Source organism: Choloepus didactylus, chromosome 2, assembly GCF_015220235.1.
Source record: "Choloepus didactylus isolate mChoDid1 chromosome 2, mChoDid1.pri, whole genome shotgun sequence".
NCBI classification, from domain to species: Eukaryota; Metazoa; Chordata; class Mammalia; order Pilosa; family Megalonychidae; genus Choloepus; species Choloepus didactylus.
In genome coordinates this window covers 210,498,989-210,515,823 of record NC_051308.1, presented here as the reverse complement: position 1 = coordinate 210,515,823, position 16,835 = coordinate 210,498,989, and the positions used below count along the sequence as shown (strand labels likewise).

General features: G+C 40.0%; 2 protein-coding genes across 25 annotated transcripts in view; both read left to right on the top strand.

The window, feature by feature from the left end:
• The window catches only part of MACF1 (microtubule actin crosslinking factor 1), a 356,335-nt gene that overhangs the window by 158,520 nt on the left and 180,980 nt on the right, over positions 1 to 16,835 (top strand). The gene's annotated exons all lie outside the window — the stretch shown is intronic.
• LOC119527526 lies at positions 3,963 to 5,693 on the top strand. The gene has a single exon (XM_037827651.1). It carries the CDS (start codon positions 4,419 to 4,421, stop codon positions 5,511 to 5,513), a length of 1,095 nt encoding a protein of 364 aa, XP_037683579.1. The 5' UTR covers positions 3,963 to 4,418; the 3' UTR covers positions 5,514 to 5,693.

The window sequence follows — 16,835 nt, the reverse complement described above, 5'->3', positions numbered from 1 at the left end:
GTATGCTATATAAAGCCAAACAGACATGCACAGTAGATCTATCAAATGTTAGGGCAACAGCAAAATAGTTGTTATAGTCAGTTTCCGTTAGTGGTACTCCGAAGTAGAATAATGATGTAGAAGTAGGTATAGGTGGTAGTAGTCATCTCAAGGGAGTATTCAGCTGAAGGAGAGACTGACTCCAGATTAAAAATTAGCTGCTGCTGATGAGACTGGTAGTATTGATAATTTTATAGAGAGTTTGGTGGTTTCCATCATGCTTAGACACATTTATAAAATATGTGCTAAATGGGAGCCACATGTTTGAGGTTCTTTTTTATCTTGAGTTTTTAGTTATGAAAATTTCAAGTACTCAGAAAAGGACAGAAAGTTACGCAATAGATCCTTGTGTAGGTACTTACCTTCAAGATTAAACAGATTTTTTTATTTGGTATATTTGCTTCAGGTTTCTCTCTCGTTTTTCTTTAAAGTAATGACTCTCCTACCCTCTCTGCCCTCTAGGTAAATACTATCCTGAAGTTGATGTATATATCATTTCCTTATATGCTTTTTGAGATATTCATAAATAATACATGCTATTGTTTTGTATGTTTTTATTTTGACACAAATATGTTCTATATATCCTGCTTTTTTTCATTCAACTTTTTTTTTTTTTTTTAGGTTTATCCATGTTGATAAAGTGAGACCTGGTTTGTTTGTTTTAACTAATTTATGTGGAATATAATGTGAATGGTGCTCCCTGTAGTCATGCAACATATTTATTATTTGCAGTATATTATTTCATTATATGAATAAACCATGCATTGGACATCTGTGTACATATGTCCTTGTGCACATAGGAAAGAGATACCTGGAATGGAATACCTGGGTTTTATGCTTTTATTCAACTTTACTGTATTTTGCCAAATTGTTTTCAGAAGTGATTTTTGACTTACAGTTTTATGTTAGATAATGTTTACTAGTATTTGACATATTACATGTTTACATTTTTCTTGTTGCTTGGCTCCCTGCACTAGGGTATAAGCTTAACAGTGGTAGAAATTCTGTCTTTTTTTTTTTCTCTTTTTTTTTTTCTTCAGTGCCAGGAACATTGCCTGACACAGACTAGAACTCAATAATTATTTTTGAGTGAATAAATTATTTAATGCCTTTGATCTTCTCAAAGCTCTGGGGTAGGTAGATTAGGTACACAGACTGTGATGTCTGATTTCCTGTGCCCATTGTTTGAATGAAGAAACTGAAGCACAGAGGCCAACTGACTTTTTTGGTTCACACATCCAGATAATAATAATAATAGGATTCCTTGGCTCTTGGTTCTTCCCAAGCCTGTTTTAAGGTATAAGTTATTTATAGTTTTTCTAAAAGATATTTTAAAGTCTTGATAGTCAGATTCTGAACAAATTAGTTTTTCCACTTCCAGATATTTGTTAAATACTACTGTATGTCTATAACTCTGAAATTAAACAACAACAAAACAGGGAGTTCAGGTAATGGGTGATCTAGTCTTGGGGTTTGCATTTTTGTGTACTTTATGCCACTCAGTGCTTGGCATATAGATGTTTGTCGAATGAATGGTTGGGCTGTTATACTTTGAAGTTTCCACTGTCTCTATGGGGGACCTATGAACAGTAAACAGGTTAACTAGAAAACACCAAGGGAGAAGGCATGAAGAGTAGTAGGCCCTGAAAGTCTCCTTTCCCAGAAGTCAGCAGGCCATGTGTTAAGAGCCCAGGCTAGATGAGGAGAAGGGCCAGGGGAAAGTCATTGTGATCAGAGTAAACTTTCTTAGTAAAAAAGTGGAAGCAGCCCCTAAGAAGGAACCAAGCACCCAACTTCTGACCTTGGAACAAATCTACTTTCTTAGAGCCTAGTCAAGTAAAAGAGTATATCCTGTCCCTTGGAGGGCAGATCTCATACCTTTTAGCTCCAGGTTGCCTGTAACAGATAGGAAGAAAGGGGATTTACTATAGACCAGGTACTGAGCCAAGTACTTTATAGACATTATCTCATTAACCCTTTCTGTAACTCCTTTAAGTATATGAGTATCTACATTTTACAGGTAAGGAAAAGAATCACCTAGTAAGTTACTTTGTTAATAAGTTAACAGAGCTGGGATTTGAACCTAGGTCTACCTTACTGGCATCTCTACTCTTTCCTAGACCAGTTCTCCTCTAGAGCAGAAAGAACTGAAGGCCTAATTTGTTCAACATATGCAGAAGTTTAAAAAAGAAAAGGCTCACAGAAGTAAATATGCTAGGTTCTGTCAGGGTTCTGAAAGAATCTTCCACAGCAGTAGCCATCATATTAAGCAACTGTCTCTCTTGCCCCTGATTTGATCAATTTCAGGAATCTGGTTTCCTCTGTTTCATTAATAAACTGAAATAAAATGAATCAAACCCAGCACTTAGTGTGTCCTGTTCTCCTAGCTGCCTGCCTAGTGAAGTGAACTTCGTATTGTAGTGTTAGATTTTTTGCTGATATGTTGTAGTCTGAGTTTCTCTCCCTTCCTCTCTCCTGTCCTTGTTTCTTGCTATGGTTTATGATAGCCATAAGATGGTGCTGCAGCTTTGCAGTCAGCTTTAAGGAAAAGGCTTAGAAGAGAAACACAGCAATTGGGAGGCAGAAGGGGTATCAGTGGTAGGGTCTCAGAATGGGTTGTGGGGGATCTGTTGCTTTACAGTTTTTTACTGCTTTCCTTTTGAGGTCTCTAGGAAAGGCTGTGCTGGTACAAATCTTGAAAGCTTACATAGACAGACAGTCTCCTCTCTGTGTGGCATGGCATGGACTCTTTTGGTATAGAATAAACAGCTGCAAGAGGGAAGAAACACATATAACTTGTTTTCTTCCTCTCCATTCTGAGCGCTTGGTTGGCATTATCTCATCTGTCAGATACTATGCTAAAAACTTCAGGTGGGGGAATCCCGTTGGTATCAAAGGGTAATTTCTGAATCTGACTTTTAAAACCTGTAATTCAGACTTCCTGCCCTACTGCTGTTTGAGTAAAGCACCTGGGCCTCATTTTGGCTGCTGCCTCTCTTACTCCTAGGTGGTAGCAAGTGCTGTCTCTTTGTTTGGGCCCTTGGTCCAAGCAAATCCTGTTTTACCCAACTGAGTAGGACTTCCATCCTTCAGCAGTTGAAAGGGAATATAACCTGGTGATAAAATTAAAATAGGAGTTCATGTTCTGGCTCTGCCACTTCCTATCTGTGTGACCTTGGTCAAATTAATCAACTTCCTTAAACCTGTTTCTTCATCTGTAAAATGTAAAATAACAGTTTTGACCTCATATGGTTACCGTGAGAATTAAATGACGTAATCCATGTAAGTAGCTTAGCACAATGCTTGGCACATATAATGTGTTTAAAAGATGTTAGCTATCAGTAGCAGAATTATTGATAATTATTCTCGAGCATTTGTGTCAAATAATTGTCCTGTAGAGACCCTGCTTCTTTGATGTATTTGGAAGTGGTATCCTTTTTAGCCAGCTTCCATATATTATACCAAAATTGATTTCCAGGTTTTTCCTCTGTATGTAAATAGCCAACAGAATTAATAGGGCTCACATGCTTTTCTTTTCTCTTTTTTTCTTTTTAGGAAAAAGGAGGGAAATAAATGCTACAGGAGTTTAGATCTTCTAAAGTCTGTGTATCCCTTCTTAACTGAGGAATAGTTTCTGATCTCACTTCAGGTTATAATTTCATCAAAATAATTTTATCATATTCAGAGTAGAAAAAATTGAGACTATATATGTCTTGCTTGATATTTTCTTTTGGACTTCTTGCTGTAACAGTTGAAATCTATTTCATTTCATAGTATGGGGGACATTGTTGCAGCTTCCCCATTCCTGGTTTTTCTTGGCCCTTCCCTCCCCTCGCTGCTACCCGCCAAGCTGGTTTGCTATTTCCCTCTTTGATGTTATTCTCCTCCTCCTTTCCTCACATTACCTTCTCCCATGGCCTCTCTTCTTTCCCCCTCCCTTTTCCTCTTACTCCTACATTTTCCTCCCTCCTCCTTCCCCTCCCTAATTTCTCCCTTCCCTGGTTTCTAGCTCCTTTTTGCTTTCTGTTTGTGTTTCTGAGGGCAGTGCTCCAATTACCTCATATTTGGAGAGAGAAAGCTGCAGCCAATCCGGTTTCTGTCTGCTTTTAGGTCAAGTGATTTCTGAACTGCAGTGAGATGCTTTGAATTTGTCTTGTTGCAGCTCTGAGCCTGTAAGATGGCTGTCTGAATCGGCAGCGGCTGGAAGAGATGGAGAGAGGCGGGGAGGGAGGGAGGAAGAATTGGAGGGATTTCGGCATAGTGCATGTTTTTAAACGTGCGTGTAATCTGCTGAAGCCAAGGTTGGGATTTCTCTGGGATCTCAGGACTGGTTTAGCTGCGTTTTTGCTAGTTTTTGCTGAGACTAGTAGAGGAAAGAGATGGGAAATTCTCTGGGCTGTGTTAAGGAACCGAAAGAGTCAATAGCTGTTCCTGAGAAGGCTCCCGTTTCTCCTAAGAAACGGGTTCGGTTCAAAAGGAAGTGGAGGGGAAAGAAAACCCCTACTCCAGAGGCATCTCATGAGGAAGAACCCTTGGAGGGGACCGGAGTCACTGAAGAGATTGAAACCCTAACGAAGTTAACAGTGAGTCTCCAAAAGGAGGAAGGAGTGGGAGGGTTAGAGAATCCCCCGCTAGACATTTTACTGCCTGAAGACTTGGTCCCTAACTCCGGGGTGGGGGACCAGGGGATGATCGTGCCGGTAAAGGAGAGATTCCAAGCGGAAATCCAGACTGCTCACCTTTTATTAGAGAATGAGTCATCAGCTGCTGCAGGGGTCTGGGATTCCCTGGAAGAGGGGATGACAGTCATTGCTCACTTACTTGATAATCCAGCAGAAAGGAACTGTGAGAAGTCAGTGAGCCAACTGGTGGAATTTCCGAGGACAGCATCCTGCAGCAGCAGGGCTGTGCTACTGCCTTTGCAAGGAGAGACTGCAGTGGAGAAAGGAAGTATTCAGCTCGGGTTTCGGACCAAAACTTTACCCAGGAAAGACTATCCCACTGATACAGGAAATCAAGACCAACTTTCAGAGGGCTGGCGTGTTGGGGGAGGAACCAAAGGTATTTCAAATGCCCCCCCAGCAGCTTCCTGGATTGCAGAATGTTCTGTCCCTTCATTGCTCCTGGGCCAGTCAGGAGGCCAGAAACCTGCCCACATGAGTCGAGTGCCTCCCCAGGGTCCTAGACTGCCCACTTCTCAGAGCGATTTATCTATCAGTGGCATGACTGTTAGCCTTTTGCCCTCCTCCTCTGGTTATGGCAGTGATGGGCCACACTTACAGGGGATCCCACCGAAAGATACAGAACCTGAGAAGAGTTCTACATCCTTCTCTGAAGAGGATGGCACCCTTTCTTTGGAGGCAAGCCATACCCCATCCTGGAGTCCAGAAGAGGTAGGTAGGCATAGTCATGGGATAATCAAACAGCTGATTGGATTCCTCAAACTTATTAAAGAAGGGTGTGGTGAGCAGTGAAGATCTTGATGCTTCTTCCCAAACTTACCTCTATGTTAAGTACTGTGAGTTAGTGAATGCTGGGGCTTGGCAAGTAGAATCTATTTCAGGTCTGCCCCTTGATGCTTGAAACCAAGTCTTGGTGTCTCTGGGGAATTCCTGATTCTGGGTAACCAAGTGGCATAATTGCATGAGCTATCTGGTGGGGCTCTCTCTCGAGGTGCGGTGATAGTACCTAACTTTCAGGCAGGTCTGTTTATCAGCTTCCCTGCCACAAGAAGTTGTGGTGTAGCACAAAGAATGATGGGGTGGAGGGGCTAGCTGAATCTCTGAAATGAGTGTGGAAGGGCTGAGGAATGTTGAAAGGGTGGGGGCAAGGCAGCTGTCTTCAATGTACTTGCTCTGCTCCCCTGAAAAGTGATGTTCTTACTACAGCTGATGTAATCCCACACCTCTGGGGGAACTTCTAATGACAACACTCATTCAATATTTGTGTAGATGGAAAGGACTCATCCTCCTTTGCCTATCTCAGTGTTCTAGTATTAGAGGAGAGAGGCATAGAGTTATCTAGAGATTAGTTGGGTGGAGGACAGAGAGTGAGGGGTTCGGGCAGTTTGAAGATTCCAAGTTAGAAAAAGTTTGTTTTGTGATTGGACTTGTTTAGGGCTTTAACGTGTTTTTGTTTGTGAGGTATATGTTGAGGCAAATGTGGTGATGGTGGTGGTGAGTGTTGTGAATGTTTTTAAGAGTCAAGGAGCAAGTGAGAATTCAAGAGATTTGGACACTGAGAGGAAGAGGACAACTCAGCAGGACCCTGGGTAGAACAGATTCTGGCATGTAGGTGTGTAATTTTGAAGGTGATTGAAGTTAGAATTCACCAGTGGCTGAAGAACTTTTGTTGGCTTGTCATCCTCTGCAGCAGAAGAAATTAAACTTTAGGATCAAGGTATGGAAGAAGAAATTAAACTTGAGGATCAAGGTATGGAAGATGAAGTAGAGCAGACACTTTCTTGCCTATGCTTTTGGCAGTGGGTACAATACAGCTGCCCTCATGTACACATCACAGAGCAGGGATGTTACCCATCAACTAAGCACAAACAGTATGAGGCTGAGGAGAGACACATGTTTTAGGTTGATCTGTGCATAAACTTTTCTTTGGGAAGAAATTTCCCTTATGGATAGGTTCATCTTAGTACCCTCTATTATTACAGAGTTTGTAGTCTGCCAGCAGTTGGAGGAAATAGTAGCCATTGGAAAATATCTACTGTATAGTTGGGCAAGAGGCTCCTTGAGCTTTTCCATATAAAAATGTATATGTGTGTGTGTGTGTATTATGGTGGGAAGGAAGGCAGTGAGGCTACTGGGGTATACAAGTATTGGGGTATCTTTGGTTAAGAGCAAAGTCAGCTTTTTTCTTTGTGTGGAAAGAAAAAAGCCCATGAGAAAGTCTGGAGTGTAAATTTTAGAACTCAAGGTGGAAATCACTTCTAGATAATGGACCATAAGTGACAATGGCACATTGAGAATGGAGGATTCCACGTAACTCTGTAAGGAGTCTCAAAGAAAAGACCTTGGTGGGAGAAGGCTTTGGATCATGATTTGTTGTTTGACAATATTGACAGTGGTGTGATTCATTTGCTCTTCAGTATATGAATCAAATTGGTATGTGGCATTATCTGGGCAGCCAACCTCTATATCCCCTCCCATCTACCCCTTCAGTGCAGGCACAGCCGGACTACTCAGTTATAGCCAAGACTGTAAAACTAAGTCTACTTGAGTGTTAGATGAGTTTATGAGGCTCTGTGTTCATTGTTTGATATAGAGAGTAGAACTGACCATCCTGTGTGACAAGAAATAGCTTATTAAGATAAGTGAGAAATCACTTTAGTTTGAAAGTCTTTGAGGCCATTAGTCTCTAAAGGAACTATTTTCAGGGAGCTGCTCTCCTTGCTAGCAGGCTATTCACAAGGCCTGGAAGACAGAAACCACCAGAGAGACAGAGGGAAGCATGTTGTAATACTGCAGGCCTAGTGTAAAATGTGAGTTCAGAATCAAAGCATGAGCATCTGACTAGAGCGTGCATTTCCTCTGGTGAGTATGAGAGCACTGGGAGGACACAGGGGTCAGAAGAGGAGCAGCTGCTGCTAATCACACCAATTCCTTCCTAAAGAGGAAACAGCTTGCAGTTCTATATTGTTGATTTTTTGGTGGGGGGGCTGGGGGGTTGTTTTGTATGTAAATACCAGAGCAGTAACTCTCCTTGTAAAATAATTCAAGAGTTCCAGATGTCTGTGCTTGGCCTAACTCAGGCCCGCACTATCTCTACTCTAAGTCCAGCGCATGTTGATGCGAGTGAGACAGTTATGGGTCTAGCCAACCATTATGGCTAGACAGAAACTTTGCAATAGATTTTGCTTCTTTTCAGGATAGAGAGAAATGGGGACCGATTCTGATTCTTGCTGAGTATGTGGTTTAGATAATAGAAGATAAATTGACTGCTTTCCTGTTCATCTGGTATTGATATTTCCCTTGGTAGGAAGTAGTTAACACAGAAGCATGATGACAGAGACCAGCTGACAAAAAATATTTTTAAGAATGATAAGTAGCTTTTCGGGCAAGATGGCGGCATAGAGAGGAGTGGAAGCTAAGTAGTCCCCCTGGAACAACTACAAAAAACCAGAAACAACTGGTAAATAATCCAGAATAACTGCGGGGGGACAAACGAGACCATCCATTCATCATACACCAACCTGAATTGGGAGGAATGCCCGAGAACACAACATAAAATCTGTAAGTAAAACCTGCGGAACCAAGTCGTGAGACCCCCTCCCCCATAGCCCGAGCTGCAAAGCCTCGTGGTGCCAGAGAGAAGCTCTCTCCCAGCAAGCGAATACAGCTCAGCTGAGCTCCAACTGGGGTTTTAAGTAGCGAGTGTGAACTGCTCACTACAGGTACACATCCCCCAAAAACAGACAGAGGCTTTGGGTGACGACTGACCTTAGAGAGCCTTGGACTGGGTCTGAAGGGGACTATCTGTTTCTTTTTTGGCTCAGTGGAGAAAGCCCTAGTCATTTTCAGTTTCCAGGGCTGTGAAGTGGAGAAGGGTGGAGACAGCACAAGCAGAGAGTGAGACCATTGAAATGCTAATGACCTCCACCTGGGGGCTCTGTCTTCTCTAGGAGGAAAGGGGTGGGGCCCTTTCCATTCAGAACCAGACCCCAGAGCCTGGGGGAACACAGCCACACACCACCTCACACCAGTCAAGAATTATAGGCTAACAGGCGCCACCTGCTGGGCAGAAAAGCACAGTGACCCGAGGCATCAAAGGGTGGAGCAGTTTTCTAAGACACACCCACAGGGAAACCAGATACTGAATATTTCTTCCCTCTGGGACCTGAGCCTGTTCTGGTCTGAGAAAACCCGATTTGCATAACCAAGGAAACCATGCCTAGACAACAGAAAATTACAACCTACACTAAGAAAAACAAAGTTATGGCCCAGTCAAAGGAACAAACGTACACTTCAACTGAGATGCCGGAATTTAAACAACTAATGCTAAATCAATTCACAAAGTTTAGAGAAGATATTGCAAAAGAGATAGAGGCTGTAAAGGAAGAACTGGACATGTATACGGCGAAATCAAAAGTTCAAAAAACCTACTAGTAGAATCTATGGAAATGAAAGGCACAACACAAGAGATGAAAGACACAATGGAAGCATACAACAGCAGATCTCAAGAGGCAGAAGAAAACACTCAGGAACTGGAGAACAAGACACCTGAAAGCCTACACGCAAAGGAGCAGATGGAGAAAAGAATGAAAAAATATGAGCAATGTCTCCGGGAACTCAAGGATGAAACAAAATACAATAATGTATGTATCATTGGTGTCCCAGAAGGAGAAGAGAAGGGAAAGGGGGCAGAAGCAATAATAGAGGAAATAATTAATGAAAATTTCCCATCTCTTATGAAAGACATAAAATTACAGATCCAAGAAGCGCAGCGTACTTCAAACAGAAGAGATATGAAGAGGCCTACGCCAAGACACTTAATAATCAGATTATCAAATGTCAAAGACAAAGAGAGAATCCTGAAAGCAGCAAGAGAAAAGCAATCCATTACATACAAAGGAAGCTTAATAAGACTATGTGCAGATCTCTCAGCAGAAACCATGGAGGCAAGAAGGAAGTGGTGTGATATATTTAAGATACTGAAAGAGAAAAACCACCAACCAAGAATCCTGTATCCAGCAAAGCTGTCCTTCAAATATGAGGGAGAGCTCAAAGTATTTTCTGCTAAACAGACAATGAGAGACTTTGTGAACAAGACACCTGCCCTACAGGAAATACTAAAGGGGGCACTACAGGGTGATAGAAGACAGGAGTGTGTGGTTTGGAACACAATTTTGGGAGATGGTAGCACAGCAATGTAAGTACACTGAACAAAGGTAACTATGAATACGGTTGAGAGAGAAAGATTGGGAGCATGTGAGACACCACAAGAAAGGAGGAAAGATAACGACTGGGACTGTGTAACTTGGTGAAATCTAGAGTATTCAACAATTGTGATAAAAGGTACAAATATGTTCTTTTATGAGGGAGAACAAGCAAATGTCAGCCTTGCAAGGTGTTAAAAATGGGGAGGCATTGGGGGAGGGATGCAATCAGCATAAACTAGAGACTGTAACTAATAGAATCATTGTATTATGCTTCCTTGAATGTAACAAAGGTGATATACCAAGGTGAATGCAGATAAGAGGAGGGGATAGGGGAGGCATGTTAGACACTTGACATTGGTGGTATTGTCTGATTCTTTATTCTACTTTGATTTAAGGTTATTTTTCCTTTTGCTGCTTCCTAGCTGTCATTTTTTTTGTTTGTTTCCTCTTTCTTTTGCCTCTCTACCTTCTTTGACTCTCCCTCCTGCCTTGTGGAAGAAATGTAGATGCTCTTGCTTAGTATGAGCAGAATGTTCAATTAGGATGAACTTAAATGTTTGGAAATGAACAGGGGTGTTGGTAGCAAGATGTGAGAATAACTAACAGCGCTGAACGGTGTGTGAATGAGGTGGAAAGGGGAAGCTCAGAGTCATATATGTCACCAGAAGGAAAGTTGGAGGTCAAAAGATGGAAATGTATAAAACTGAATCCTATGGTGGGCAATGTCCATGATCAACTGTACAAATACTAGAAATCACTTCATGAACCAGAACAAATGTATGACAATACAATTAGAAGTTAATAATAGAGGGGCATATAGGGAAGAACTACATACCTATTACAAACTATATACTACAGTTACTAGTATTTCAACATTTTTCATAAACAGTAACAAATGTACTATATCAATACTAGGAGTCAACAATTGAAGGGGGTTGGTTAGGGATAGGGGAGGTTCAGAGTTTTCTTTTTTTCTTTTTTCATCTTTCACTTTATTTCTTGTCTGGAGTAATGAAAAGTTTCTAAAAATTGAACAAAAATTAAGTGTGATGGATGCACAGCTGTATGAGGGTACCCAGGGGCAAGTGGTTGTACACTTTGGATCTTTGGATAATTGTATGGTATCTGAACAATCTCAATAAAAATGGGAAAAAAATTAAAAAAAAAAAGAATGATAAGTAGACTAAGAAGAATGCTGGATGGGAGCAGGTTAATAGCAATTGTGCTTTTTTTTTCCTTGACATTTTTTTCTACATATTTTTTTAAATTTAATTTTTTCTTTTAAAGTAGTTTTAGGTTTACAGAAAAATCATATAAAAATACAGTGTTCCCATATCCCTCTCCCCCCATTAATAACACCTTGCATTAGTGTGGTATATTTGTTACAATTCATGAAAGAACATGTTTATAATTGTACTATTAACTATAGTCCATCATTTACAATAGGGTTCACTGTGTTGTACAGTCCTATGTTTTATCTTTTAATTTTTATTCTAGTAACATACATATGACCTAAAATTTCCCCCTTTTAACCAAATTCACTTATATAATTCAATGCTGTCAATTGCACTCACAGTGTTGTGCTACAGTGACTGCCATCCATTTCCAAACTTTACAATCAACCCAAATAGAAATACTGTACAAATTAAGCATTAATTCTCCATTCCCTACCCCCAATCCAACCCCTGATAACCTATATTCTTGATTCTAACTCTATGAGTTTTCTTATTCTAATTATTTCAAATCAGTGAAATCATATAATGTTTTTCCTTTTGTGTCTGGCTCATTTCATAAAACATAAAGTCTTTAAGGTTTATCCATGTTCTTGCATTAACCAGAACTGCATAATATTCCATTACATGTATACACCATTTGTTTATCCATTCCTTGTTTGGTAGACACTTGGGTTACTTCCATTTTTTGGCACTTGTGAATAATAATGCTATGTACATCAGTGAGAAAATATCTGTTCAAGTCCCTGCTTTCAGATCTTTTCAGTATAAACCTAGTAGAGGGATTGCCAGGTCTTATGGTCATTTTATATTTAGCTTTCTGAGGAACTGCCAAACTGTCTTCCACAGTGGCTTCACCATTTTACATTCCCACCACCAATAAATCAATTTTCCTGTTCCTTACATCCTCTCCAACACTTGTAACTTTCTGTTGTTTTTGATGTTTTTTTTGTTTGTTTTGATAGTAGCCATTCTAGAGGGTGTGAATGGTATCTCATTGTGGTTTTGATTTGTATTTCCCTAACAGTTAACAATGTTGAACATCTTTTCATGTGCTTTTTAGCCATTTGTCTATTCTCTTTGGAAAAATGTCTAATAAGTCTTTTGCCTATTTTTAATTGGGTTGTTTGTCTTTTTTATTGTTTAAGTTTTAGAATGTCTTTATATATCCTGGATATTATTTATTGGATATGTAGTTTCCAAATATTTTCTTCAATTGAGTAGGTTGTCTTTTCACTTTGATGTTAAAGTCCTTTGCACAAAAGTTTAATTTTGATGACCCATATATCTATTTTTTCTTTTATTGTTTGTACTTCGGATATAAAGTCTAAAAAATCATTGCCTAACACAGGATCCTGAAGATGCTTCCATATATTTTCATCTAGGAGTTTTAAGTCCTGCTTCTTATCTTTAGGTCTTTGCTCCATTTTGAGTTAATTTTTGTATAAGGTGTGAGATAGGGGTCCTCCTTCATTCTTTTGCTTATAGATAAATAGTTCTCCCAGCCCCATTTGTTGAAGAGACTGTTCTTTCCCAATTGAGTGCACTTGGCTGTCTTGTCAAAAATCAATTGGCCATAGATGTCAGGATCTATTCCCAAACTCCCAGTTCAGTTCTGTTGGTTCATACATTTATGCTTATGCCAGTACCATGTTGTTTTTACCACTGTGCCTTTGTAATAAGCTTTAAAGTCAGGAAGTGTGAGTCCTCCAACTTCTTTCTTCTTTTTCAAGATGGTTTTGGCTATTCAGGGCCCCTTACACTTCCAAATAAATTTGATATTTGGCCTTTCCATTTCTGCAAAAAAGGCTTTTGGGTTGGGAATGCATTGAATCTATGAATCATTTTGGGTAGAATTGGCATCTTAGTAATATTTAGTCTTCCAATCCATGAGCATGAAATGTCCTTCCATTTATTTAGATTGTCTTTAATTTCTTTTAGCAAAATTGTGTAGTTATCCATGTATAAGTCCTTCACATCCTTGGTTAAATTTATTCCTAGGTATTTGATTCTTTTAGTTGCTATTGTAAATGGAATTTAAAAAAATTTCCTCCTCAGATTGCTCATTACTCATGTATATAAATTCTACTGAATACATGTTGATTTTGTACTGCACCACTTTGATGAGTTTATTTATTTGCTCTGGTAGCTTTGTTGATTTTTTGGGACTTTCTATATATAGGATCATGTCATCTGCAAGTAGTGAAATTTTTACTTATACCTTTCCAATTTGGATGCCATTTATTTTTTTTCTTGCTTAACTGCTCTGGCTAGAACTTCCAGCACAATGCTGAATAACAGTGGTGACTCTGGGCATCCTTATCTTGTTCCCAATCTTAGAGAGAAAGCTTTCATTCTTTCACCATTGAGTATCATGTTAGCTGTGGACTTTTCATATATGCCTTTTATTATGTTGAGGAAGTTTCCTTCTATTCCTAGTAGTCTAAGTGGTTTTTTTGTTTGTTTTTTTTTTTTTTTTTACATTTTATTTTGAAATAAATTCAAAGTTATAGCAACAGTTGCAAAAACAATACAAACACCATACACAGAACTCCAGCATTCCCTGACCCCCCCGATACCCCGATCCACTAACTTTAACATGTTGTCACACTGCTATTTCTTTCCCTCCCTCCCTCCTTCCCTCTCTCCCTATCATCCATCATCTATTGCTCTGTCTTCTGAACATATGAGAGCTAGCTGCACACATCCTTGAACAAACACTATAATTCACATATACAATTCCCATGAACAAGAACATTCTTATATGCAATCCCTTTAAGCACAGCTAAGAAGTATAAGAGTTTCAACAATGATACAAAGCTTACATTCTATATTTCCTTTTCCTTATGTCTCAACTTGTGTCCCTTTGAGCCTCCTGTCCTCCATCCTCAGATCCCATCCAGGGTCATACTTGGCATTCAATTGTCGTCTATTTAGACTGTCTTTTTTTTTTCTCAATTGTGGAAACATATATACAGCCTAAATCTTCCCATTCCACCCCCTCCCTAGCATTCTATTAGTGGGATTAATCACATTTAGAATGTTGTAATGCTATTACCTTCCCACCATCCATTACTAGAAGTTTCCCTTCACCTCAAACAGCAACCCTACACTCATTTCTTAACTCCCCATTGCCCCTTCCCCCATTTCTCTTAACCCATACTCTACTTTTCATCTCTATGGTCATATTCTCTGATAATTTCTTTGTGTTTACTGTGGGGCTTAAAATTAAACTCTTAAATCCATAACAATCTTGTTTTTCTTTGATACCAACTTAATTTCAATAGGACACATAAACTATGCACCTATACTCCTCCATTCCCCCACCTTTATATAGTTCTTGTGAAAAATTGCATATTTTACATTGAGTTCAAAACCACTGATTTGTCATTAGAGTTTGTGTATTTTATATCATGTAGGAAGTAAATAGTGGAGTTACAATTCAAAAATTCTTGACTTCTATTTGTATTCCATTGTGGTCAGAGATTGTGCTTTGAATATGTTCAATTGTGGGTTTTTTTTGTTCGTTTGTTTGTTTGTTTTAATTTATTGAGGCTTGTTTTATGTCCCAGCATATGGTCCATTCTGGAGAAAGACCCATGATCACTAAAGAAAAATGAGTGTCCTGGTGATTTGGGATGTAAAGTTCTATATATGTCTGTTGAAATTCTCTGTAGCTCTTTCTCCTTTCTTTATTTCTCTGTTGGTAGGGCTCCCTTTAGTATCTGAAATAGGGCAGGTCTTTATTGGCAAAATCTCTCAGCATTTGTTTGTCTGTGAAAAATTTAAGTTCTCCCTCAAATTTGAAGGAGAGTTTTGCTGGATAAAGTATTCTTGGTTGGAAATTTTTCTCTCTCAGAGTTTTAAATATGTCATGCCACTGCCCTCTTGCCTCCATGGTGGCTGCCAAGTAGTCACTACTTAGTCTTACATTGTTTCCTTTGTATGTGGTGAATTGCTTTTCTCTTGCTGCTTTCAGAACTTGCTCCTTCTCTTCAGTATTTGAGAGTCTGATCAGAATATGTCTTGGAGTGGGTTTATTTGGATTTATTCTATTTGGAGGTCACTGGGAATTTATGCTTTGTGTAATTATATTGTGTAGAAGGTTTGGAAAGTTTTCCCCAACAATTTCTTTGAATACTCTTTCTAGGCCTTTACCCTTCTCTTCCCCTTCTGGCACACCAATGAGTCTTAAATTTGGATATTTCATTTTATCTATTGTATCCCTGAGATCCACTTTGATTTTTTCAATTTTTTTCTCTATTATTTCTTTTGTTCTTTCATTTTCTGTTCTGTGGACCTCTAGGACACTGAGTCGTTGTTCAACTTCTTCTAATCTTGTATTATGAATATCCAGAGTCTTTTTTAATTTGGCCAACAATTTCTTTTATTTCCATAAGATCTTCTATTTTTTTAATTTAATCTTGCAATTTCTTCTTCATGCTCTTCTAGGGTCTTCTTTATGTCCCTTTTATCCTGCTCCATAGTCTTCTTCATGTCTTTTATATCCTGTGCCATGTTTTCATTCCTCGATTGTAATTGATTAATTGTGCCAAGTACTGTGGCTCTTCTGATATTTTGATTTAGGTGTTTGGGATCGGGTTCTCCATATCGTCTGGTTTTATCATATGCATTAAGATTTTCAGTTGTTTTTGGCCTCTTGGCATTTGCTTTGCTTGATAGGGTTCTTTCAAGTTATAAAAAAAAAAATACCAATCTAATTTATTCAGAAATACAAGTTGGTGGCATACACTTTCTCCAACTAACCAGCAGATGGCTTCTGCGAGTCACCTATACCCCTCAAGTCAGTTCTCCCCAACTCTGTCTCTGTGGTGTGTGGGGAAATGATTTTTGTGGGGTTCAGTTGGTGAACTCAGTTTGGGTTTGATGTTGGAGCTGTCCACCCTGAACGTGGTGCATGTATCTGGGTGGTCAGGGAGGCAGGGCCGCTTTAATATTCAGACCTCCCTGGTGTTCCTGGAGATTCAAGGCTGTTGCAAGAGTCTAAGCCTTTGTTTCAGTTTTGCCCCAGATTTTCTGTGTTGCTGACCCACAAACCACCGGCATTGACATAGCATCCCTGGGTTTTCCGAGTGGACCCCCCTTCTCAGCTGTGGTCTTCCAGGATGTCTGCTGAGGGAAGGCTGTGCTACGTCACTAGTGCCTGTCGTCCCTCAAGGGAAGCCCTGGGCCGCCGGGCCCTGCAGGGTCACTCCCAGCCTGTTGCAAAGATTAGCCTATAATTCTTGACTGTTGTAAGTTCTGAATGAAAGGCAGGTAGTAGAGCTGGGCCCCACCCCTTTCCTCTTAGAGTAGATAGACCTCCCCTCCTTAGGGGGAGGTCATTAGCATTTCAATGGTCTCTCTCTGCCTGTGCCACACCCCTGTCTGGGTCACCGAACTGGGAACTGAAAATGGCTGAGGCTTTCTCCACTGAGTTGAAAAAGGAATAGAGCTAGTTCGAGGCAACCCTCTGGCTCTCCAAGGTCAGTCGTCACCCAAAGCCTCTGTCTGCTTGTTGGAGATTCATACCTCGTAGTGAGCAGTTCACACTTGCTAATTAAAACCCCAGTTGGAGCTCAGCTGAGCTATATTCGCTTGCTGGGAGAAAGCTTCTCTCTGGCACCAGGAGGCTTTGTAGCTCGGGCTGTGGGGGAGGGGTCTCCTGATTTGGA

Coding starts and splice junctions, on each gene's coding strand:
- LOC119527526 (XM_037827651.1), top strand. CDS start 4,419: ATGGGAAATTCTCTGGGCTGTGTTAAGGAACCGAAAGAGTCAATAGCT.